This window comes from Pelobates fuscus, chromosome 2 (genome assembly GCF_036172605.1).
Source record: "Pelobates fuscus isolate aPelFus1 chromosome 2, aPelFus1.pri, whole genome shotgun sequence".
NCBI classification, from domain to species: domain Eukaryota; kingdom Metazoa; phylum Chordata; class Amphibia; order Anura; family Pelobatidae; genus Pelobates; species Pelobates fuscus.
Window position 1 is genome coordinate 67597425 of NC_086318.1, and position 27318 is coordinate 67624742.

Genomic DNA, 27318 nt, shown 5'->3' on the forward strand with positions numbered 1-27318 from the left:
TTTCTTATCTCTGGTTTAACAGAAGGCTTCCATACAGGTATCCTACACTTACCAGTCAGAACTCTGGAATGCCCTAATCTACAATCCGCCCAACACAACCCCACAGCGGTTGACACCCTCATAGCTCAAGAAGTGGCTGAAGGCTTCGTATTGGGGCCTTTCAAAACTCCCCCATTCACAGAATGGCGCACTAACCCCATTGGTATTGTCACAGGGAAATCTTCCCAAAAACAGAGACTCATCATTGACTTATCGGCACCCCACTCATCGGCCAACCCCAGTCTTAATTCCCTCATCCCCTCTGAGGAATTCTCCCTGCAACACACCACCATAGATCACGCCGTTACCGCTATCATACAAGCAGGGGCTGGAGCCTGGCTCAGTAAGACCGACATTACCAACGCCTTTAAATTACTACCAATCCACCCCACACTGTGGCACCTGCATGGCATCAAGTGGTCCGGGAACTACTATTTTTTCTCCCGGTTAACCTTTGGGTCCAAAAGTAGTCCAGCTTTTTTTGACACATTTGCCGAAGCATTATGCTGGTTACTATACGGTATTACATTACCTGGACGATTTCCTACTGGTCGAGGAGAACACTTCCCCTCCTACTAGTCTCAAAGCTACCACTAAGCTATTTGAGCAACTAGGTGTACCTATCTCCCCTAAGAAAACAGAGGGGCCAGACACGGTTATCACTTTTCTGGGTATCCAATTAGACTCCGCCACAATGCAAGCGAGCCTACCACACGATAAGATAGTGAATATTCTCACTTACATAAACAGATACCTTCAGCTCGGTACTTGCAACCGCAAAGAGCTACAGTCTCTGCTGGGATCACTAAATTTTGCTATGCGCATCATACCTCAAGGCCGCTCCTTTATATCACGACTATTGCATCTTTTTCCACTTTTCCTACATGACACGCACAGGTTGTCCTTAGATACCCAAGCTACGGCAGATCTAAACATGTGGAAGAGATTTTTATCCACTTGGAATGGTAAAAGTATGTTCCTCCCTCAATTGACTGACTCATCTCCCACCATTTGGTCAGATGTGGCATCTACCACTGGTTTTGCAGCAATTTTTGGGAACGAATGGCTTTGGGGCAGCTGGCCTTCAGCAGTTCAGGATTTGGAAGGTTTTTCCAATACCTCAGCTCTTTTTGAGATCTATCCCATCGTGGCGGCTGCCGTAGCATGGGGTCATTTATGGGCAAACATGCCAGTTCGTTGCTACTCAGATAACCAGGCAACCTGTCACATCATCAACAAAGGTCGTTCCAAATCCCTTACGATCATAAGATTTCTGAGGAAACTCACTTGGTTGGCAGTCATAAATTTTTCCTATGTTGTTTCCATGTTCCAGGTGTATGTAACACAGCTGCTGACAATTTGTCTCGCTTTAAATTTCAGGCGTTTCATCAAGCACTCCTGTCAGCGGCGCCCACAGCCACCATCACTCCAACATTTCAACAACTCATACTGGACTAGAAACCATCATGCAGCATAGCAGGACATTGTCCCAATTGGCACTTTCAAACAATACACACAAAACATACAACAGAGCTTTCACACTATTCAAAAGATTCCTTCTGGAACATAACATCATGCAACCATTTGTTATGACATCTTTTTTGGGGTTTGCTTCCTTTTGCCACCTTAAACTTAAAATGTCATATAACACCATCAAACTCTATCTCACTGGCATTCAACACCACATGCTAATCTTACACCCAAATAACAACAGTTTCATGGCCTCTCACCAAATTAAGACCATACTCAGAGGTATTCAGAAATCAGAACCCACACATACAGCCCAGAAGCTACCCATAGATAACCATATATTTAAAGCATTATCTAACCTGCTTGACTTAAAACCGTTTGACACCAATACAAACTCTATCATCAAAACAGCAGTATACATAGATTTCTATGGATTTCTAAGACCGAGATAATTCACTACAACCTCCACGACCCAAACTACTCCTTTCCTCCTCTATTCCCACTTGAGAAAAACATATGGATCATTACATCCTGACTTTACCTCACTCCAAAACCAGTCAGCACATACCCGTAAACATTCTGTACTATCCCACGCACAACAGATGGGGTCCAGTCGGGGTTCTTGATGCCTACATACAGCATCATAACTTACTACCCTCACAACCATTACTACAGCTGCAAGGTTCAGTACTCACCACTACAACCTTCATGACCTACGTCAGGTCTTTGCTCACACAACTGGGCCTCAACGCAGCCAACTACTCAGGGCACTCCTTTCGTATAGGATCCGCATCCACAGCCTCCAGTGTAAACATCTCAACTCATGTTATCAAAACACTGGGGCGCTGGAAGTCATCCACTTACTCACGGTACATACCTAACCCAGTACAAGAATTAAGGGATGCTTTCAAAAACATATCTGGTTGATAAAATGTATATGTATTGGTTGTCTGTAATAAATTTGATTACTTAATTTTTGCCCTCTTCTTTCTCAGGCTTACCTCATCGTCGGTTCCGGCACACCACAACCGACTTGCTCTTTTTATTATCCTACATTTATCTATGGTATTTCACACTGTACTATCATAAGCACCTAACACAAGTATTAAGGCAATTTGCCTGGATTTGTGGGAGGGGCTGGTTTGCTACCTCTAGCCTACTTAAGGCACTTCCCTTACCTTGCTCCTTACCATTCGAGGTCAGAGTTGAATGACCCTCCCACCACACCACATTTTAACATGTTTTTCCTTTCTATTTATTTTCCTGGATAGGCCCTCTTCTTTCTCAGGCCTACCTCATCGTCGTATCATAAGCACCTAACACAAATGTATATATATATACATATATTAATTCTACACATATATTTATGTAATATTTTTACATAATTAGGTAACCTAATTAATTACAATTAGCGGGACCTGCCTGACAACCCATGCCGAAAGTATAGGGAATTTAATTTGCTAGCACTATATTTAACCCTATAACTTTCCAAGACACCATAAAACCTGTACATGGGGGGTACTGTTTTACTCGGGAGACTTCGCTGAACACAAATATTAGTGTTTCAAAACAGTAAAATGTATTACAACGATGATATCGCCAGTAAAAGTGAAGTTTTTGGCATTTTTCACGCACAAACAGCACTTACACGGACGATATTATTGCTGCAATACGTTTTACTGTTTTGATATTAAATATTTGATATTAAATGAAAGCCCTGTTTCCCCTGAATACAATTATATATAATAAGTGTGGGTGCATTTAATATGAAAGAGGTGAATTACGGTTGGACAGACATATAAAGCAAATGCCAGGTTTTGTTTACATTTTGTTTTGTTCACAACTTGTACATTTGGCTCAGTCCTTAAGGGGTTAAACAGGGCCGGTGCAAGGATATTTGGGTACATAGGCGAAGATGAATTTTTCCGCCCCCCCCCTAAAATTAACATCTTCACCTATGTGCCTCCTAACCAGCCCCTCCCTATTCCCCGTCCCTTAGTGTTCCTCTCCCCTCCCCCCTCTTTTCCCTGTCCCTTGGTTTTTCTCTCCTCTCCCCTCTCTGTCCCTTGGTGCACCCCCCACCCTCTTAGCGGTCACACTTCCCTTCCTGGTGTGCCTCCTACCTGTCTTGTAGTGTTGCGGAGCAGACCCTCTACAGGAGCTTCAGTTTTCTGTACCTGGCTGGACTGACAGGAAGTGCTCTCTCAGTGAGCACCTCCTCTCAGTCTGGCCGGGTACAGGAAACAGAAGCTCCTGTACTGCGCTCCGCTCCGCCACGCTACACTCAGTGGTGTATACACACTAACAGCCACACACACTCAATGACAAACACACAGACGTCACTGACAGACACAGACTCACTGATCTGACACACACTCATTCATTCATTGACAGACACACACTCAATCACAAACATACTCTCACTGATTTGACAGACACTCACAAACACACACACACACACTCACAGACACACACATTCATACAATCATTCACAGACACACACAGACACATACACACACTCACATACACAGACACACACACTCACAGACAAACACATACGCAGACACACACACACAGACACACTCACAGACAAACACATACACATACACACACTCACAAACACATACACACACAGACACATACACACACTCACACATACACAGACACACACTCACAGACAAACACATACAGACACACACTCACAGAAAAACACATAAACACACAAAGACAAACACATACACACTGACAGACACTCACAGACACATACTCACAGACAAACACACACTTACACATACACTTTCAGACACACACTCACAGACAAACACATACACAGACACACACACATTTAGACAAACACACACTCACACACACACTCACAGACACACACACACACATACACTTTCAGACACACACTTTCAGACACACACACTCACAGACACACACATACACTTTCAGACAGAGACAGACACACACATACACTTTCAGACACACACACTTTCAGACACACACTCACAGACACACACACACACTCACATATACACTTTCAGACACACAGAAATTAATAATAATATCCACCCAATCTCCCTACCTGGAGAGCTGGTGTGGATGTGTCCCTGGGGTCCAGTGGGGCTTCAGTGCGGCGGGCGGCAGCGTTCTAATGAGAGGCGGCGAGGGAGCTCTAACCTGTCTGCTCTGCTCTCTCGCGGGCTGTCTGCTGATGCCGGGAGCCGGAATATGATGTCATAATCCGGCTCCCGCAGAATCAGCAAACGGCGCGCAAGGGAGCAGAGCAGACAGGTTAGAGCTCCCTCGCCGCCTCTCATTAGAACGCTGCCGCCTGCCGGGGGTCCAGAAGGTGACCTGGCAGGAGGGAGCGCTTCCCTCCTGCCGGTCACTGAAATCTGGCGCCCCCAGAGCCGGTGCGCCCTAAGGCGGCCGCCTGTGCTGCCTTATGGACGCGCCGTCCCTGGGGTTAAACATAGGAATAAGTAAACATAACATAAAAAATTCTGGGATTTGGCAGTTCCCCTTTAAAAGGACACTCTACATATCATCACAATCACTGAGCGTTTTTGAAAGGCTAGACAATGCAGGTCTTCCATGAAGTTCCCATTCCACTTTAGCAATAGGAGTTTTCTCCAACTCTGGACATCATTCATTGGTGTCTGCTGATACTGTTAGGGAATCAATTAATTCCTAATAGAGAGAAAACTCATATTGCTAGAGCTGAATGGGAACTTCACTTTATTGATATCACAGAAGGACTGTGGACACCTGAGGGACACGTGTTCAACCTTGACTCCTGTTCTCTGTCACATAATCATTCACCAATAAAAATGTCAGCACTGTCCTATATTTGCTTTACTAGTAAGTGCTGCCTCATATCTTCTGATTTCACCATGTTTGGTATCAATGGATATGGAGAGCTATACCCTTATACATGTTTATTACTTTACAATGGCCTACTTTTTTTCTTTACTCACCCACAGAAGTATAGCACTGCAACAATTCATATTGTTTTAGGTTTGTAGACACAGGATATGCATATGTGTCTCTTGAACTTATCTTTACCTGATCATGTTGTGCAGAGAACCTAGAGGTGCTTGTTCACAACACAGAGAAATTTGGCAACAATAGCCTATTTGAAAAAAAATTGCCAAAGCATCTATGGTCTCATCTTGCCTCTTATAGCCTCAATTTTGCTATTTTTCAGTTAATTACAATTTGGTACTGAATAAACTCCAGAGAGCTGCATTCCCTTTAAAGTGGGAAAGGGACTCTCCGAGCACCAAAACAACTTCATCTCTGTTACCTCTGTATTACTACCTCTGTTATTTGGATGATAGAATCCTTCCTCTCTACTCTCTACCTCCATTGAATATCTGTCTTTTAGGAGGTGAGCTGTCCCTCTAACCCATGTGGTGTCTAAGGAAGAAGCAAAAAATCCAGGATTCCCTCTCTCCCAGTCATTCCCTGTCACCGTCTCATTGTCAGTGATCAGCAATGCGTCAGACAATGTGCAAGCTATTCCAGATCTCTTGTTTATCTTTAAACCACCGAACACAAAGGTGAATGGACAGCAGAGCTGCTAGTAGTGTGCGACATTGTGTCAAGTGAAAGTCTCAAACAATGAGTGATGCTTGCATTATTACACCTTTTGCTACAGAGCGATAGGGTGAATACTGTGTTCGTATTGCTGAGATTAAAATTTTCAAGTTATATTATCCAGTTCCTGCTTCACATCTGTTTATTGCAATATGGTTGATGAAAGCACTGGATGTGTGAAAAATGCCAGTCAGTATTTCTGTACAAGTCTACACATCCTAATATGTATGTGTTGAAGTGTGTCTGCAGCCCAGAGGTGTTAATCAGTTCTTTTCACAAGTTAATGAAACTCATCTGTAGTGAAGAATTGTTTTGTTTTGTTTTCTTGCTTCTAGGCTGTTTCGTAAGACGTGTTGCTTTATACCAGTCATTATCTCACAATACCCTTGTAAGAAATGCACCAACAATGAGTCAAGTCAATTGGGACTCAACTGAGCTGTATTCAGCAGATACATTAATTGTGTGAATAGATTAGTAAGCGACCAATGGCTTCATAGTTCTCTCCCGGCAGCACAACACCTGTATACCTACACCACAAGATATAACTCCCTAGAGCACAAACACATCCACTCTCTGCACAGCAAAAAGTCCACTGAGGTATATCACCTTACTTTCTGCGGCCCAGGACCTCACCCCCAACAATAGAACAATCTAAGACCTGTAGGACAGTATATACAGCATAACACCTCAACCACTAGCACAACATTCTGCTACTTGCAGTAGCTCTCTACCGGCAGGAAATCACCTTGACCTATGCAACACAACATGATAAAACTATTTCCACTGGATGGTGGAAAGAAAAATGAACATATGTTAACTATGTAATGGACACATTAACTGGCACGTTTCACAACAGATTTCCATCACTTAAAAAAAAGAAAAAATGGCGTTCATGTACTCATAGGCTGTTAAGTAGATGTATGCATTTGGTTCAAGATGGCTGGCAATTGATCCGAATTTTGGGCCATCAGTGAGTCGTTCGAATTTTGTAACTCCTAAATGGCATACGGGTGAATCATGAAACAAATCAAACCCAACAGACAAACAGTTTTGTTTGTTTTAATAATTCGGAGCTCCATCGTGGAACCAAAAGAAAGGATGATTGATGAAAAAAAAAGATGGTTAATACTTATTAAGAATGTTAATTTTCTTTATAGATCAAGCGAGAAGTAAACAACGGAGGGAAAAAAAGAAGAAGCATAAAAAAAAAATCTATATTTGTATTATATAGGTATATATTATAATATTTATATTTTGCAGGACACCGATTGACCTATTTTGAAGCCCATTTGGTTCATCTGAAACATTGTTTGCATGAAAGAAATGAATCCAAGCCGGAATGTCACATCAATGAATTTCAGACCACCTGAACTAATTATTAATTTTTATTTTTTTATCAATCGATTTAGCCAAACCACATTTTTTTTGCTGTTAAGTCTACTGTTAAGCAATTGGATGTCTTACTAAGTCAATTACATCAAATGTATATTTAGCTCCAACCAGCCTCAGACAGAATCTCACTGAGCTTGATAGGAGTTAGTTCCAGTATGGGCAAGCAGCATCTTACACTCTGATCGATGGGACTTAAATTCCTAACAGAGAGGCTTCTTTTTTCCCAACAACATATCAAAAATATGAAATAGGAGTGTGGTATAGAAAAATACCAAAAATCAAATCAGATGTTTTGTCATGGACAGGGATAAGGGCAGATGTTTGCATAAAGATGGGGCATCTACATTCTTCAATGGGATTTAAGAGACATTCAACTAAAGGGAAGAGGTGAACAAGTGTGTGTGCGTGCGTGCTTGTGTGTGTGTGTGTGTGTGTGTGTGACTATTTTTTGTATGACATATCAGAGAAAAAAAACAAAGGAACATACAAGTATACATTTATAAGGAGAGATAATCTATGTTGCTCATTTACTTATTTTTTAGCTGGGGCAAAAAAAATTATTGCACGGCAGAATTACTTCAAATTACTTCTAACACAGCGAGGAGGGAAGAATGAATGAGGGGAGAGAGACAATTACATTTCATTATTTTGATCATATTTATTAAAGTGGTCAAAAAATGACAGTTTTCTTCATAGTAAAATCCCCCAATTTTCACAGAAATTTCCATTACAGGCGACTGCTAAATTTAGAGTAGGAGAAAAAAAGAGAAGTGTCGGAAAGATTGATAAATCTGTTGTGCTCAAAAGAAGCAATAGATGGGAAAAAAACCTGACAGATTTAATAAACTGTTCCAATATTCAATGAAAATTAGATGTATAAGCATCGGCAAGACTGTGATAAATTTCCTCCAAAGTGTCACTGGAATTTTGAAATGTTAGCAAGTATAAAAAGTGCAGTGTTTTTTTTTCTAGAATACAATGTACACAATTGATCATCAATGAGCACCATATGATGCTATTTAACCTAGCAGGGACACATTGAGGGTAAAAAAAGCAGCATGCATGGAAAATGTAAATTAATTTAGGAATTTTCAAGATGTGATAATTGACCCACACAGGTCCACTGCTGTGACACCAACTTCACACGTCAAAAAATAACTGCAGGGTGTTTCACGTGCCCTGGTCCATGACTTGTTCACACCTTTGGACATGTTTACAATTCTCATTAAATTGGTTTAAACATTGCTTCAGCCGTATTCCAATCCAGAGATTTAATATCCATGTAATAATATCCGTATCTCAGTCTAATACGTAGCTGAGTAACGTCTAGCTCCTCAATTTGTTGCTGACTGTGATGAAGTAGATGGGAGTACTTTTCTATCGTACGTTTTCCTTCTCTTCTGGATACAAAGTAATAGGTATGGAAAGAATATGGAATATGGATAGAAAATAAATCCACAAACATAAACATATATAATATATATCTGATCATTTTTGCACTCAATCTAGTCTTTAATAAGTATTAATGGGTCACCACCATCTCGGGTTTACGTGCTGTTCTAGTAGTAATATTGAGTAAATCTCGATGGTTCTTAGACACAGTTTTCAGGGGAACATAGAAATAGGAAGACATATAGATATCCAAAATTATTGCTAGTTTGCAAATATTTGAGAAGCGATGCCACGGAGAGAAAACCAGTCTGCTAAGTCCATTCTGTCTTGAACTTTCCAAGAAACATTTAAAAATGCTTTCACCTAAGGGTAGATTTATCAAATTCTGAAAAAATGATGTAGGATGAGATTTTTTTTAGTTTCTGGACGGTTTGTTAAAATTGACCCTAATTGCAGACCGCTTTCCTCTTTAAAGAAAAAAAAAAAAAAGCCTTGAAAATACAAAACAGTTCAAGAGTAGATAAGCATGGTGGTTTACCGTTGTGCGTTAAAAAACACAGATAGTAGGTCTTTCAGTGGCCTAATCACAACCTCCACTCTGAAAAAAATAATACTCCATTTAATATGAATACCAATTTAAGGTAAGTATGTATTAATGAGATACAATTAAAGAAATAAAAACTAGTATAAGCACTATGTGCAGCACAACATCGATCTACGGGCAGAAAATATACATGAACAAATTAAAATGTTTCCCTTTGTCAACATAGTAACACTAATAAATTAATGTACGTTTGTATACTAAACAATGAAATAATAATATTCTCTGTGCCTACCACATTTTAATAAGTATCCAGGAACCCTCCCAGAGCAGCAGCTTCCAAGTGAAGGTTTTATTGGTCAGATAGCAATGTTGGGGTCTCCATATGGACCATTGTACTTTGCACCCAGCAAGTTCATTCCTTCGACACATTGACCATCACTGTGCAACTACATATTGTATACCTGTATTTTAGGCTCTATAATAATAGGACTTGTATTTTTGAAACTCTGTATAATAGGAATACAGGTGATTGAAACAAGGGACGTTCACAAAAAAATCAGATATGAAACCAGAAACAAAATTATTTGCACTAAACCAGAGTTATTCAGTAAGGTGAGAATTGAGGAGAATGTAAAGTTAATTCAAAGTGAATTGCAAATTAAAAGCAATGTAGGCGAAGTGGATGCATATCTGACTTGGAGAATTTGTCCAGTTTTGCTATGTTTGCTTTAAAGTTAAAATTCCCTTTGAATTACAGAGGATTTTCAATTTAGTCAATAAGCCACTATTGGCACAGTAATAATTTTATCTAATTTAATTGGTTATTGTGCCTGGAGTTCCATGACGCTGTCCCTCCATGCAGTGTTAAACAATTTTTGAGCAATTTAATACTGAATTAGGGTCCTTGGCCACCCACAGCCCAGTCCCTACTGGAGGTATTGCTTAGTAAGAGATTACACTCTTTCTTCTAGCTATACTGATTTATACCAGCAATGGGGGCTGTGGAAGACTGAAAGTGGCCAGCTGACACTCACAGCCAATCACTTTCACCTATCACTGCTCATGCTACTGCGTCCTCATTATTATTATTAATATTATTTATTAAGCGTCAACAAGTGTCCTCCCATGATTTCTCACCACCCCTCTTAACTCGTGTCTCTGACTGCCTCTCTGCTATTTCTAATTGGATGGCTGCTCATTTCCTTAAGCTGAACCTGTCCAAAACAGAACTTCTGGTCTTCCCTCCCTCAAGTGTTGCTACTACCTTGTCTGTGTCCCTCAAAAGTCAATCTCCAAAAACATAGCACGCATCCGACCCTATTCAGCGTCTGATACGGCAAAGGTGCTCTTCCATGCCGCTGCCCTCTCTCGCCTTGACAACTGTAATCTGCTTCTCAGTGGTCCTACGTGTTCCCAACTTGCCCCCTTACAGTCTATAATGAATGCGGAGGCTCGGCTCATCTTCCTGTCCGCCCGCACCTCCCATGCCTCCCCCTTTGTTAGTCCCTACATTGGCTTCCCGTAAGATATAGGACTCGATTTAAGGTCCTGATACTTGCTTACAAATATCTTCACAATGCTGCTCTGACCTACTTATCCTCACTAATACACAAATATGTCCCATCTAGGCCTTACGCTCTGCCGGAGACCTATGTCTAACCTCTGTTCGTACTCCTACCTCTGATGCTTACCTTAAAGATTTCTCTAGGGCTGCATCATTCCTATGGAACGCCCTTCCCCTCTCTATTAAACTTTTACCCAGTCTCCACCCCTAAAAATCTTTAAAAAAATTACTTATTTAGGAAATCATATAAATTAAACTGTGAGCAGCTTTCCCTCCCCTAATCCTGATTCCTTCCCTGCAACTGCCATTGAAACAAAACACTAAGCCATCAATACTATCCTAGCAATCTACTTTTCTACCCTACCCTTACCCTTTGTGTCACTATACCCCACTCCCTCTAGCATGCAAGCTCATTGAGCAGGGCTCTCAATCCCTCTGTTCCTGTGCGTCCAACTTGTCTGCTTACAAATAAAAACATTAAAACATTAAACAGTGTAATGTTGAAAGGAAGAACTCCAGAAGATGCCAATCACTATAACCACTTCAATGAGATGACACGGTTACAGTGTCTACATTGTCCCTTTAACCCCTTAAGGACCAAACTTCTGGAATAAAAGGGAATCATGACATGTCACACATGTCATGTGTCCTTAAGGGGTTAAAGTATTCTGTGCATATAGATGAGAATTGCACTGCGCTTCTCCCATTCAAACAGTTTGCTGAGTGGCAACTGTGTAAGGCAATGCATTGCTTATCCCTCTTCCATCCAAAGGGTTAACATGAAAACCACAGGTTTTTTTTATAACTAAGAGTGAATCAAAAGCACTTGGGGTAACAAGCTGAACTAGCAATAATACCTAATGAAGAAAGTCTAGAAAAGACTTTTCAGAACAAGAAGCAGCAATCATTAGACTGTGTGCTGTAATCAATAATGTAATCAGTGGGAATAAATACTTTGGGCAAGGTTACCTTGACTCAGATACTGCTGGAGACAGGGAGGAAAAGCACATTGTGGTTGCAGTAAATGAAACACTAGGTTTACAATGTATTGCCGATAATAGAACGGTTTTGCATCAGAGCCAAGACGTACCATGTGAACAGAGTAGCAAACACTCAGAAGTCGCTAATCTAAGACTTTAATTAAAGCACAGCTGCTAGATGGGACATAACACGTCAAATAAATAAATGAATAAGTAAAAGGGATGTAAGCATCATAATACGATATTTTAAGCGCTGGCCTATTTCCCATTACAGACAGCTACTTGTCCTGGTAATGGACACTCTAGCTTTTGCCTCTATGTCATAAGCATATCAGGAAATAATTTCTGCAGACTGTTTCTTCAGGAAACGTTTACAACAGGTGGTAGGGTGTATCTTGTAGAAATTCCACAAAGTCTACATAGTAAAATTGTGAAACCCACAGGGATACTTCCTACACGAGCCACATTGATGACACCATTTACTGAGGTTCGGAATTGTGCCTTGCTTGCAATATTTTTCTTTGAGTCAGCCTGGCATGAAGTCACATAATGAGAACAAACAGCATGTGTAGCACCAAGGATAAGTGTCTACAATAAATTGCTCATCGTAGAAGTATTGTTTTCAGTGATCACTTTGATAATTCTAGTGTTTTGCAACATGCATTTTGTTGTTATTTATGTTACACTTGAAAATGTGTCCAAGTTCTAATTTTATAATAGAATGTGCCACCAAGCTGCACATAATTACAAAAAAAATCTAAGGATTACTGATGGAAAAGCTTTTTTTTTTATATTAATTATAACAGACACCTTTCACGGAGCGCTCACACTGACTTAACTTGACAACGAGTACCAAAAAAGATACTCTGATCAGAGATATAAATAGACACCAAAACAATGAAACTTGCATAAAATACTAAGTTACATAAATACATTTCCATCACTCTAGTCACCAATATAAAACAGATTTTGTTATAAACAGGCAAATAAAGAAAAGAAAAAATCTAAAAAAACAAAACAAAACACTATGGATTAAACAGATGTGTTGATTATTCTCCTACACTTTAATAGACTGAGCACCATGTCAGTAAGTCAACCTGTGACCGCTACGTGTGAACTGTTTATTACTATCTCAGTAGGGAGATAGAAACATGCTGACAGTAGAATTTAATTTACTGTGATAGGCCTAGCAGTAATTTGGACTGGTCTACGATACAAACATAATGGTTGGATTAAATCTACTGTATGCGGGAAACAGAAGAAGTGAGATGGCAATGATATTAGCAAGCATACTGTGCCGTGTGAAAATTTACCTTCCACTGACAAAGAAGCAGGTCACCAGGAAAATCAGCAAAACAATTCCTCCTGCCACCGAGATGGCCAATATAGTAATTTGGTTTGGGTCAACGATGGCGATAATATCTGAAAGATCAAAAAGAGAAAACCACTCAAACATCCAGAAAAAGGAAAAATGGTAGAATGGAGCCTTTTGAATCTTGAACTGAAGACTGACAATCACAAGCAGATACTTAATCATTCTAGAATCTTTCATGTTTTGAAGAGAAGATACAAAGAAAGGGCAACGCACTTCTTTGATGAAAAGGGCAGGAATGAAATGCATTTTTGTTTTGAAGCCTACTGTATTTATGCAATAAATAGAGTTTAAGTACAGCACATTTCAGAATTTCATAAAATATTTTTTTTGTTTTCTTTTGGATATACCTGCCTGTACAGTAGAAGTGACGTGTATACTGGCCACAGTGTCCATCACACATGTAGTCACAAGACACAGAGAATGGACACTGGTTGAAATGTGTCATTGTTTCCACTGCCAACAAGCAATCTTTTATTCCTTTCTGTATTGTTTTTATGTGCTTGAAATTATTGAGGATTTACGTGCAGAGGTTTTCAATTGAGAAAGTTATCTCTAGATGGAACATAACAAGTCAAATACATAAATTAATTAATAAGTCAAAAGGGTGTGAGCATCATAATTTTCTGTCGATCAAGGAAGTAAGCAGAGCTGAGCCCATAGCCTGGGAGGAATTTGTACAATCGAGTATGATTGTGTAAGTTCCTCTCTGGAGCCAATCTTTGCTGTTTAGTTACTTTTAATTCCAAGGGCACCTGGGTGCAACACATGGCATGATAAAAAAAATATTAGGGTTATACACACAAGTCCTTTCCAGCCGTAGGAAGGCAAATATACAAAAAAGACACACTGTCTGAATCTAATAAGGATCTGGAAATGTCCTTTTGTGGGGAACATTAAGTCTGAAAGATATAGAAGCACCATTTAACACTTTGTTAAGCTATGAGTAACTTTTAGATTGTAAATTGTTTGTTTTCTCTTATGAATGTTCTAGAGAATATGCAACGTACAACAACCTAATTAGTATTTGGCTTCTAGCTAATTACCAAGAAAGTTACAGTGAACGTTCTTGTTCATTACAAATTGCTATGGTTCAGCTGCACTTCACACCCAAGTGATCCCGCCCAACCCATTACAAAAAATGTACTCTACGGTTTTATAAATAATTGCCATTAACAAGGATCAAGTTCAATCAACAGTATCAACGCTTGCTAGGTAGCAACTCACACTTCATCATTAAATAAACAAAACAAGGAAACAACTAAGTCTTATCCTCATTAAAGTTGATACCACATGTATAAACAGAATGCAAATTAAAATATAACTTTAATTACTGAATCTGTCACAAGCAAAATTAGGAACGAAGAAGCAAGGGGATGAAGATGCCAGGACTCATGTGCAAAAGTGCAGATACCAGGATACCACCTTAGGTCCAATTTTACACAATGTAGTGCTTATTAAAGTTTTTGATGACACGTAGTCAGGTCCACCTGAGGTGGAATAATGGAATAATCAGTAACAGTATCTTGAGTGCTCTTTCTTCTTAATGTTGTTGTAACAAGCATGGGTCAATAACTGCTTCCCTTTTTTGGTAATGCAGCATTAATACAACTGTACATTAAATCTGAGTGTCTGAAATACTCACCCTGTGTTCCAGACTCCTCACTTCACCACTTCGACGTCCCACTACACTCACTGACACTGCCCCACTTTATAAGTCTTTTGTAGCTACTGAATCTAAATACATGGGTTCTTGCATTTTTGAAACCACTCAAACTTATGCCTAATTTCCACCAAATTCTGAGAGTATTTATACCTTAGACTCTCAGATAAGCATAATTTCCCTCTCATTGATTTCCTGTGAATTTCGCCGAGGTAATTTATTAACCTTCCTGACCTCTGTTATCCTTGATAGTGATATACACTGCACTACAGTGATTTTCTGAAATCCTGCAACAGCAAGAACACTTGTCCGATCAGTGCAGTGGTGGAACTACTGCCAGTGCAGCTGAAGCCCACAAGCTTAGGGGGCCCACAGGGTGGCCCATACACTTAGGGCCACCCAATGGACATCGATCATCAGAGGCCCGGTCACACACTTCAGCCCTTTAACAGCGCAACCAGCCCCTTACTCTGTATCATGCGGCGGTGCTGGGAGGAAGTGAGTACAAGTCACTTGCTTCCAGCATACCAACGAGCCACGAGGGAGAGCGGGGAACACAATAGAGAAGACTAAGTGGGTACGCATTGTACTCAATTGTACTCATTGCAGAAGCTGTGGTACAAAGATTCTTTAGCCACCACCTCTTTGGCTCTTCTGGTGCTTTAAGTAAAGACCCAAACAGGGTAAAATTCATCATTTGCTATCCAAATCTGGATGACAACGACAGGCTGAGAGCCAAACTTTGCTGTTTAGTTAAGTCCTTTCCAGCCGTAGGAAGGCAAATATACAAAAAATACACACTGTCTGAATCTAATACTGAGAGCCAGGACAGCTTAGGAAAGGGAGAGCCTGGACCAGACTCCCATCACCAGCCACATGCCACTGGACCCCAGGCAAGCCACACTCCTGCACCAAAAAGTTATGAAAGCAGGGGGGGTGGGGGGGAGAAGGGGGTGGCTAAAATTATGTAATGTGATCTGTGTGTGTGTATATGTTATTTCTGTGTGTGTGATCTGCTTGTGTGTGAGTGTGTCTGTGTGTCTGTGTTATCAGTGTGTATGTGTCATATATGTGTTAACTGTCTGTGTGTGTGTTATCTGTGTGCATGTGTTCTCTGTGTGTGTTATCTGTGTCTGAATGTGTATCGGTTTGTCTATATATGTACTTGTATGTCAAAGTGTGCCTCTGTGTATCTGTATGTTTGTCAGGGTTTGTTTCTGTATAAGGGGCATTGCGTATATCTGTGTGTCTGTGCATCTACATGTGTGTCACTGTGTGTGTCTGTTTACCTGCATGTGTATTAGTGTGTGTCAGTGTATGTGGTATAGTCTTAAATTAGAGGGGCACCGGTTTAAAAATAATTTCAGGAAGTATTACTTTACAGAGAGGGTAGTAGACGCATGGAATAGCCTTCCAGCTGAAGTGGTAGAGGTTAACACAGTTTAAGTGTGCATTGAATAGGCATAAGGCTATCCTAAACTTTAGATAAGGCCAGAGACTAATGAAAGTATTTAGAAAATTGGACAGACTAGATGGGCCAAATGGTTCTTATCTGCCATCACATTCTATTTAAAGTTAATGCACAATATTAACATAAACATAATAAGTCAGTTTTTAGAAAACTTTGTAAACCATTTATGTCAATAATGAAGGTCATGTTTCTGCCACCTATAGAATATGGTAACTCTGTGTATGTGCATGGTAGAGGGAACTGGAATTTACCAATTTTAAATAAAATGATAGCACAGTGTAAAGGGATTCCATTTTTTTATTATGATTATTATTATTATACAAGGACTATTGGGAATAGATTGATGCACTCAACCAACAATGAAATAATGCTGAATTTAGGATTACATATGCCCGATATTATGGATTATGGAAGGACCCATTGGGAAGACTAATCTTTCTGCAATGCACCACACAGCACACTCTGCCAAACTAAAGGGTTTAACTGGAATTCATTGAATAATAAGTAACTGCACAGCTGCTAGAGCAATGAATAAACATGAATTATCAGAGGGAGTAAGAGACACAATCACTGTGCAGCACGTATTCAATAAAATCTACAGGGTTCCAATGCACCAAAGCAATATACAATATATCTCCCAAGTTCGGATGCCATTATATAGAAATGTGTTTTCAACCAGAATGGTTTCTACAGAATGATTTCCATTAGCGTGTTTTATCTGCTAAATTTGGGATTGGGGAGAGTTGTCAAGAGAATTGAACATGTTGGGCAGAAATTGCCAAATTGGGAAGATTCTCCAACTCAGACAGTCTTCCAGCTTATCTATTATTGCCAAGATTTTCAATTCCTCTGAAATTTCTAGTTTAGTGGATTAACCCCACATGTGTATCCCAGCCTATTTTCTCAGAATTTCAGCAAAACCTAATGAAAAACTGCTTTCATGTACAGCTTCAAGATAGATGGATGGGTGGATGGATAGGTGGATCGATGTACAGATGGGTGGGTGGATCGATGGGTGAGTCGATGATAAATGGATGGACAGATTGATAAGAAACTACATTCTGTGAGTAACAGTAAGAGAAGTTGTTATACTACAAATAGATACTTATCTTATGGTTCTTTGTTGCACAGCCACTTGTGTATTTTGTTATGGTTCTACTGGCTTCTTGACCTGACTTTACTAAGTTCTACATTGACCTTCTATGTCTATATCAATATATAGATATGTATAACTTTATTTGTATGTGTTTAAAGATAGCTAGAAGGACACATTTGTATCTCTCGTAGTGGTTCATCTTTGTTGAGATACACACAGCACATTGCATTACTCGAGAAATTCCATCCTTGTGCCATTTAATCTGGAATCAATTACCTATTGCAGCAAGATGCTTTGTTCTCAAGAGAAATAACCTTTTGCTCAAGGAAACATAAATTCCAGGTTTTTTTTTTATCTCTGGACAATAGCAGAATATAGAATGTACATATTTCGACTAAAGTATTTATTGGGCACTTTTAGAAATTAAAATCAATGCAAGCATAGGATAAAAGAATTTCGGACTAAATTTAAGACTTTTTATAATAAGTAGAAACTGTGTTGACATTTTAAATATATTTAACTATACAGGGATTGTTTAAGACAGATATGCACATCCACTGTACCCAGGTATATTTCTGCTAATCAACTCTGAACGTAACAATAGTGCTACCACAATTCTGGACAATAACTTAACCTCAAGATCCACTGGACCCCAATGATGTACAGAGCATTCTGCATTTGCCATCTGTCTAACCTACTCCACCCAGCCTGCATTATTCTATTCATGATATGAGTTGACCATTGTAACCTAATCCAGGTACAAAAGTAAGTCCTCCAAAGACTGGTTAAGTAGGAATACTAGAAACATGTTAAATATATGAGATTTGCTACTGTCTGTATTTTTACATGTCCAACTGATGGCAAGGCAGTGCTTTGAAAGTTTTGAGACATCGATTAACTGGTGAGAAGAACAAGTTTTGAGAAGACAAAAGAGAACTCATTATATTTTTTCTTGTTTTTAGGTAAAGAGTTTAATTTAATTTCTCCTGCTCCATGTTATTGCTCACAGACCTTGTCACTGACATACATTTCAAGGTCTCTTCTGATAGTACATACATTACACTTTTTTTAATATCCTTCCAAAAAAGCCTTCAAGAACAAACACATGTTACGGGGACATCTTACCCACTAGTGGCCGATAATGATCTTTTTTCATGCTACTCATCGAATCAATGCTTCTATTGTCTCCTAGTATTGTGAGTAGTAGTTATTACTAACTTATTACTAATTTTCCAGGAAAGAAATAGGGCTTTGGCTTTTTTTCTCTTTTTTAGAAAAAAAGTTAGCTCAATCATGAATGCCATTGTTTTAAAAACCCATATTTTATTTATTTTTTATTTTTTACGGATACATTTGGAAGCTTACTGTTCTATTTTTCTCCTTTGGAGCTATTTCTCTCTATCTTTAACCCCTTAATGACACATTATTATTATTATTATTATTATTTATGACATGTGTGACATGTCATGATTCCCTTTTATTCCAGAAGCTTGGTCCTTAAGGGGTCAAATAAACAGAATCAGTTTTTGAGTTTGGACAAGTAAAACAAAATTACTTTTTTTTTTTTTACAATGAAGTACCTCGAAAATTTACCTCTAAACATTGCCAAATCAAAACGCGTTTTGACAGGTTTCACAGTATAATCACCACAACCCAGTGTTATTAGATTTCCTTTAAACGTTTTAATTTGTTGATACATCCTCACTATCTCAAAAACAATTCTGATGCCCATTGTCTCTGTTATAAGCTCATTTTCTGTTCAGTATTCCCAAGTCCCCTTCCTGTATATAGTTCTCGTCGTTTCTATAGTTTCCTTTTCTGTGTTCTTTTATAGTCTCACTATGTCTATCATCCAGAGGTTTTTATCTACTATTAATGTCTCTAGATACTCTTTAGAAAAGATAAAGAAAAAAAAAATGGAGTGTATCAGAGCTGTTTGATTATTACAGTTGTAGGTAACTATAACTACATGTTATGATGTTAGCAGACAGGTATAAATGTACTGCAAGAACAAAAAAAAATACAAACAAATATGCAATACAAACAAAAACAGATTTTGACTTTAAGAGTCCTATCTGTGTTACCAGTGCTACAAATGTGAGTAATCGTCTTGTTTTGAACATGTCTTCATTATTCAATGTTTGTTGGCAGACCATTATCATTTAATTTCATCACAAATCTGTAAAGTTCATTGTTGCCAGACGTTCTTGCGGTCTGAAAACGTATTTACTTATTAAATCTAAAAAAATGAATTACCTTCTGTGCTGGTCTCCAACTCAATTTCTCCACCGTAAATTCCTTGACCTCCAACTGTATGAGCTCTGACTCTGAAGACATAAGTAGTTCCTGGTTTCAGGCCATCCACCGTCATAAAATTAGATCGTGTTTTTAATACAGTGTAATTCTGTTCCTTTTGATTCTGTTAGAAACAAAAAGTGTTCAGATAGTTAAAATAGACTGTACAACTGTTTCGTGTTCTAGAACTAGCACAGAGCCTACAGCTTTCAATTAGCAATATTCAATTAGCAATATTTTCTTTTTCACCCAGAACATAAAAAATAAAGAATAATTTCTTCCCTGAACACTGTATGAATACCAACTGGTTTGTATTCAGTTCTATGTCCCACTATCTGCCGTTTCTGATTTTTATTTTTTATTTTGCTATCACCATGCTATATATTTGTAAAGCCATATTTGGCAATTCATGACTGCAACAAATCGCATTTGGCACTGGAAGATTTACATCTTTCTGCCAATAAAATGTCATTTAGAATGAAACACATTGCTATGTGAACTTTTCCACTTTATAACGTACCCAGATTTGGCCAGTAAGAGGCAAAGACAATGGCCCATGGCCATTGTCAAAGTAGGAGGCCTAATTTCAGAAAGCTGGGGGCTATAATTAGGAAGCTTGGTTAAGCTACAGCTGTAAATGAGAGAATGGAAACAATTTTCACATGCACATTTTTTATTTAAAACATGTTCTTTTTATATAAAATGTATAAGGAAACATATATTTAACATAAGATACAGCCTAATCATGTACATTTATATTATATCTTATTATATCATATTGTAATTTATCTAGGGATATTATGAATGTTACACACGAATGAGATTATTTTTATCGATGAGTAATATGATGTGATGAAAGTGTAAAATGTTATGAATGAATCAAAACTTGCATTGTACCCTAAGAGATTGAAAAATTGTATAAAATAACAAAAACAATTTAAAATAAAACAAACAAAAAATTAATCCTGTACATTCTTACAACAACCGTTAATGTCCTCACCCTTTGTCAAATTACTTTTTTAATGATTTTGAATATTTTGATAGAACATCAGTTAAAACCACATTATACAGTATCTATACTACCAAAACTGGCAAAAATAGGCAAGTCAAGTGCATAAAGCTTGTGTTCAAAGTACTATGACTAAACTTGGATACTGACCTTTTCATAATAAATGACTTCATATTCCACCACGATGTCATTAGACTTTTCTGGTCCTTGAAAAGCCAAAGTGACACTATCCTTACTCTTCCTTTCCTTCAGGATCACATTTACTGAGAGAGGATAGAAAAGAAAGAAAACTGGTCAGAGGAGAAAGAAAGTATGAAGTAGCGAAGGGATGTCAATTTATAGAATCCCATTACTTTGCTAAAGATAACCACTTGGGGCAGTGTGTAACAGTGGTAGTTCACATGGCTTGATAAAGCATAGATTCTATTGAACGATTGTCAAATGACAAAGGTGTTCCTCAGTAACAGCAAAGTAGTCCAGGCACTCAAGGTTTTCATACGTCAGCAGATTTATTGGAAAAACAGGACAGATACAGCCATGTTTTGATCCCTTTGGGCATCTGACCTGTTTGAGCAGAGTAGGGTTGGAACTGGGGGACGGGCAGCTCATCTTAAGGTAGGAGGAGAGGGGCTTGAGGGACCTTCGTGTGTAGTGTGTTACACTGGGGAGGAGGGGCAGTGTATTAATTTGAGGGGTGGGGCAGAATATTCATTTGGGAAGGGTTGGGGCCAGTGTATTAAATTGGGTGAGTGAGTGGGCACTGTATTAATTTGGGGAGGCGGCAGTGTAATAAATTGGGGGAGGGAGTGGGCACTGTATTAATTTGGGGAGGGAAGGGGCAGTGTATTAATTTGAGGAAGGGAGGGGGTACTGTATTAATTTGGGGGAGGGTGGGTGCTGGTATATTAAATTGCAGCAAGAAAGTAGTATATTAATTTGAGGGAGGGAGGGGGCCAGTGTATTTAATTGGGGGAGGGAGTTTAGCTGTGTATTAGAGTGGTGGGAGGGGGTAGTGTGTTAAATTAGGGGGAGGGCAGTGTATCAATTTGGGGAGGGATGGGACAGCTTATTAGAGTCGTGATGGGGCACTATATTAGAGTGGTGGGAGGGGGGCAGTGTTTTAAATTGGGGAGGGGCAGTGTATTAGAGTGGTGGGGTGAGGGCAGAGTATTAAGTTAGTTGAGGGAGGGGGCAGTGTATTAAATTGGGAGGACAGAGGGCAGTGTATCAAATTAGAGTGGTGATAGGGGGGGCTCTGTGTTAAACTGAGGGGAAGGCAGTGTATTAAATTATGGGGGGAGTGCATTAAATTGGGGGGAAGGAGGGCAGTGTATTTAATTAGAGTGGTTAAAGTGGGGGCAGTGTATTAGATTGGATTTGGGAAAATGTATTGGATCTGTGGGCAGCGTATTAGAATGGGGGGAGGGGGCAGTGTATTAGATTGAGTCTGCATGGAGGCCCCATGGAGATGCTGATTGGCCGTGCATTTGTTTGCTACACATGTACAATAGCCTCCCAATGCTATCCTAAGGGAAAGCATTGGATTGGCTGGGATCATCAAGTTTGATGATCTCAGCCAAAGTGAAGAACACACTCATAGGACTTCAAAATCAACAAGATAACATAATTTGTTTTTACAGCTGCGCAACAGCATACATTCACCCTTTCAGTCCCATTAACAACCTTTTCTTAATATGTCAAGGCAGATGGACAGAAACATTGGTTACATGCAAATGCACTTCTCCTTAAAATAAATTTGCTCATTTGTTTACTTTGAAGCCCTACGAGAATGAATGCATCCAGTGTCAGTTAGGCAACTTTCTTTATTCTTTACTTTTCTAAATAAACCTAAGTTTTTATACGTTTTTGTTTTTTTTGCGGCCTACATAAACTTAAACCTTGTTTATTTGGCCCGTGTTAGCCTTTGTGTTTGACATGCTTGCTGTAAAGTGAGCAATATGAGGAGGCTTATTAGACCTCAGCTATGGATTTAGCTGTTGGGTAGCAAAGAAGCTTTACCCAAGTTAGTTGTGAAGTCAGATAAGGGTTTCCTTGGGAATGAAGAACATGATTGCATGTGTTTTATGCTGCACCAGCTGTCAGCAACCCTCATAAACAATAAACACTTTATTTTATATTTCATTTCTGTAATGAAAGTTCTCAATTACAGTTTGCGCCCAGAGACTGCTCGCTCATCATTAAGATTGATCAGGTGATATTTACACACGTTGTTAGTTTTGATGAACCTGATTGATGATGACATGCAGAGATAGGTGGGAGCTCTTTCACTTTCATCCAGGTTGGATAGAAATTATACTAGGAATGTGGGAGGGTACATTCTGCATTACCAACATGTATGGAGAGAAAAGACTATGGGACCCAGTAAACCGGTTCTTTCAAACTGGTGACAAAGGTTTAACAAAAACTGGCATGTTGCCTAGAGCCTGCTTATTGCCTCAGCAATTCTACACTGAGCTGTAGTGGTTATGGTGCTTACATTTCCCCTTTCATTTTTGTACTTCAATACTTCCTTAACAAGTTCACATCAAAAAGTACCTGCATCATATTAACTCAGAAATTGTAAAATGCAGACACAAAACAATCTAATATAATAAATACAGCATGTAAAAATTAGATAGATGTAATTCATTTCCATTGACACAAACTATTCAGGTTACTTAATTAAAAAAAAAAAAAAAAAAAGCCCAGAGCTAATGATTTGTATTGCCTATATATTTTTATGCAAAAACTGGGAATATGAGAAGACCAGAGAGACCCCGATACAGTGGTGTATCCTGGTTTTGTGCTGCCCTAGGCAGGACAAAACTCAGGCGCCCCCCTCCCGCCTGCGCCACCCCCATCCAACCCTTCCCCCCGCCCGCACCACCCCCACCCTTCCCCCGCCCCGCCTTCCAAATACACACACACACATTCACTTACAGATACGCATACACTAGCTAACAGAAACACACACTCGCTAACAGAAACACACACACACACTAACAGACACACACTCACTAGCAGATACACACACTCACACTAACAGACACACACACACGCACTAACAGACACACACTAACATACATACATACACACACACTAACAGACATACACACTAACAGACATACATACACACACACACTCTAACAGACACACACTGACATACACACACACACACACACTAACAGACATACACAGACACACTAACAGACATACACTAACAGACATTCACACACACACACACACACACACACTAACAGACATTCACACACACACACTAACAGACATACACACACACACACTAACAGACACATGCACTGACATACACAGACACACTAACAGACATTGACACACACACTAACAGACATACACACACACACTAACAGACATACACACACACTAACAGACAGACACACACACACTAACAGACAGACAGAAACACTAACAGACATACACATACACAGACATTCACACACACACACACACACACTAACAGACATACACACATACTCACTCACTCACATATTTAACACATTTTTTTGTTTTATTTTTTTAATCCCCTCCCCCCCCCCCCCCAGCCTCCTTACCTTTGGGAATGCTGGGGGGGGGGTCCTATTTCTCCCTGGTGGTCCAGTGGCTGCTGGGCGGCGCTGCCTGGCGGCCAGCGAGGGAGCACTTCCGCTGAGCTGTCTGCTCAGCTCCCTCGCGCGCCGCACAGTGAGGCTGGGAGGCGGAGCCGGAATATGACGTCATATTCCGGCTCCCAGCCTCACTCTGCGGCGCGCGAGGAAGCTGAGCAGACAGCTCAGAGGAAGTGCTCCCTCGCCGGCCGCCCGCCAGCGCCACCCAACAGACCGCCCGCCCAGACGGCATGTCAGTTAGCCGCAAGGCTAACAAGGCATTTGCCCTTGGCATTTGGGGGCGGCGTTTTTTGCCGCCCCCTGGAAAATGCCGCCCAAGGCAAATGCCTTGTTTGCCTCGTGGCTAATACGCCCCTGCCCCGATAGCATTACCGCCTGATTGTCCATTCTCAGGTCTTCTTTGTTTTTGCTCATGTGCCATTACAGAGAGAGCCTACACCGTTTGCATATCAGAGAATATTTTTATTAATCAAGGAAAACCTATTTATTTCAAACTAAGTTATAACACCAGTCCCAAAATTGAAATTAATTGTAAAAACCTTTTTTTTATTTAAAAACAAATAATTAGATAAGATAGGTTTCTAATGTCATTTATATTGGTTTCTGTCTTTAAAAAAAAGATATGTTTAAAATCATTATTTTGTTTTGACTTATTCTGTGCCTAGACTAATTTCATTTTGCATGTACTTTTTTAACAGTACAACATTGCATGCACAATAATTTGTTACATCATTTTATTATATTTAAAAAAATTATTTTTTTGTATTATTATATATGGTGAAGATCTCTGCAAATTCTTACTGAGCACAGTTGGCCACATGCTCAGTGCCCTACCTCCTAAGGTTATTAATGGAACACTGAAGGCAGAAAGAGCACTTAGTCACAATTAAGTGATTTGGTTACAGTAACACTGTAGTTTTCAATGTAAAACTTTGTAGTTTTGAAGATACTGTAATGTTTCCATTGCAGTGTTAAACACACCCGTAGTGGCTGTCTTTGAGACAGCCACTAGAGGCACTACTCCTGGGAGAACTAAGTCAGGCTCAGTTCTCAATCAAATGCTGCTCCTAGGCTATTTGATTGCTGCAGTGTAGCAATTCGCAGCACATGTGTACTAACCAACCAACGTTTCACCCTGTGGAATCGTCAACCTTGATGATTTCCGCCAAGAAAGCGGAGTGGGCGCAGTGAGACCAACATGGCGAAGGAAGTATACTTAAGTAAATCTCGCCTTTTAAACCTTCACAGGGGTCAATGGAAACCAAAATAGGTAGATTAAAAGTATATAGTTAGGAATTCATGTTTGTGTTACTAACACTTATTTTTAGTTTAATTACCATAATAATAATACTGTTGAAAAAAGGAGTAAAATGGCAATAATTTTACTGATGTGTGAAATGTATAAAGTGAATAATCAAGTATACATTACAATAACTGTTAAATGGTAAAATGGTAGTTAAATAAATGATGTCTAATAAAATAATATTTGATACCCCACTGTGTGTCTGTTGGAAACAACAATTAAGTATAATTTTGTCTTTTCTGAAATCTAAAACTCAATATTCCAAATTGATATTTTGTTTACACCCTGTGTAATTCCAAATGGAATATTAATAATAATTGTGCTACTTTACATTGTTTTCTGCTTACCTGTTATGTTTTCAGCATATTCTTGGAAATTAGGTCTTCATTTTATTCTCTAAGGTAAAATATTTAATTAACTAATAGTAATTAACTAATAACCTTGAAAGCACCTTTTGTTGAATATCAAAAGACTGGTAAATAGGCAAAGTATAATCTGTAACTTGCTAAATACGACAAAATATCCTGGAAGATATACCATGGCTTATTTAATTGACGTCTTCAAGATAGAATTTAAGGTCTGACAGGTGCCCTGTGGCATAGTGCTGATTAGTCAATGTATTAAATATCAAAGGGAACACATTTTGGCACAATAGACATTTCTGTCTATATATGTAGAGAATTCAGACGGTTTAGCTCATAATATGAGCAAAACACTCAAATCACCCATAAGTGATAGCCATTAAATGTATCAAATTGGACCTTCTCATAGGCACTGGTGCATATCCTACATTAAATAAGGTCCAATATAATTTTAACCCAAGGTTAGGGACCAAGATGTTCTCTAGCTATAATACTCAATGACGTCTTGCTAAATTTGGATGGATATAGTATAACATAGTATCACTACAGCTGGAGTGCTATAATGCCTAGTCTAATTAGAGATGTACCTTCAATGTCCCATCTGCCCATGTACTCGAAACCTTTTAATAAAAGTAGTATATGAGGAACCAAAACCATAGATCTTAATCTTGATATCATGGAACATCTATGCCTAGTTTTGGACTTGGTCAATGAAAGAGGCCTCACCTACTTGACTTGTGGTAACATTCACAGAAATGAACTGCTTTGGGCTGGCGCTCAGGTCAGATACACCATTCAAAGCCTCAATGTCAAATGTGTAGTTGGTATAGGGAAGTAGATCCGTGATAAGGACTCGAGGCTGGGACAGACCAAACTGTCGAGGTATATAGTGGATTCCGCTTCCACACGCGCTGCATTTCTGTGTCTCTGCTTGGCACCTTCTACAGTGTATATTGTATGTGACATCTGATCTGCCCCCAGTGTCTTCAGGAGGACTCCATTCCATGATGACTGATGTCTCATTCACGGTGGAAATTGGATTATCTGGAGCAGATGGTGGTTCTGGAAAAAAATAGAATAAGGAGGGTGTCAGATAATGAGTAAAAGTAAGTCAGAAGGA

General features: G+C 39.3%; 1 protein-coding gene across 3 annotated transcripts in view; it reads right to left on the reverse strand.

Annotated features, from left to right (window-relative positions):
• The window catches only part of LOC134586604 (ephrin type-A receptor 3-like), a 200073-nt gene that overhangs the window by 64766 nt on the left and 107989 nt on the right, over nt 1-27318 (reverse strand). For 2 of the 3 annotated variants that reach the window (XM_063442227.1, XM_063442226.1), the window contains 4 exons: nt 26925-27260; nt 21043-21155; nt 19845-20007; nt 13300-13408 (listed from right to left, as the gene is read on the reverse strand). In XM_063442227.1, the coding sequence (XP_063298297.1) occupies nt 13300-13408; nt 19845-20007; nt 21043-21155; nt 26925-27260 (721 nt within the window). Of the gene's footprint in view, nt 1-9395; nt 9497-13299; nt 13409-19844; nt 20008-21042; nt 21156-26924; nt 27261-27318 lie in introns of those variants that run through there. The other variant, XM_063442228.1, reaches the window with a different exon arrangement.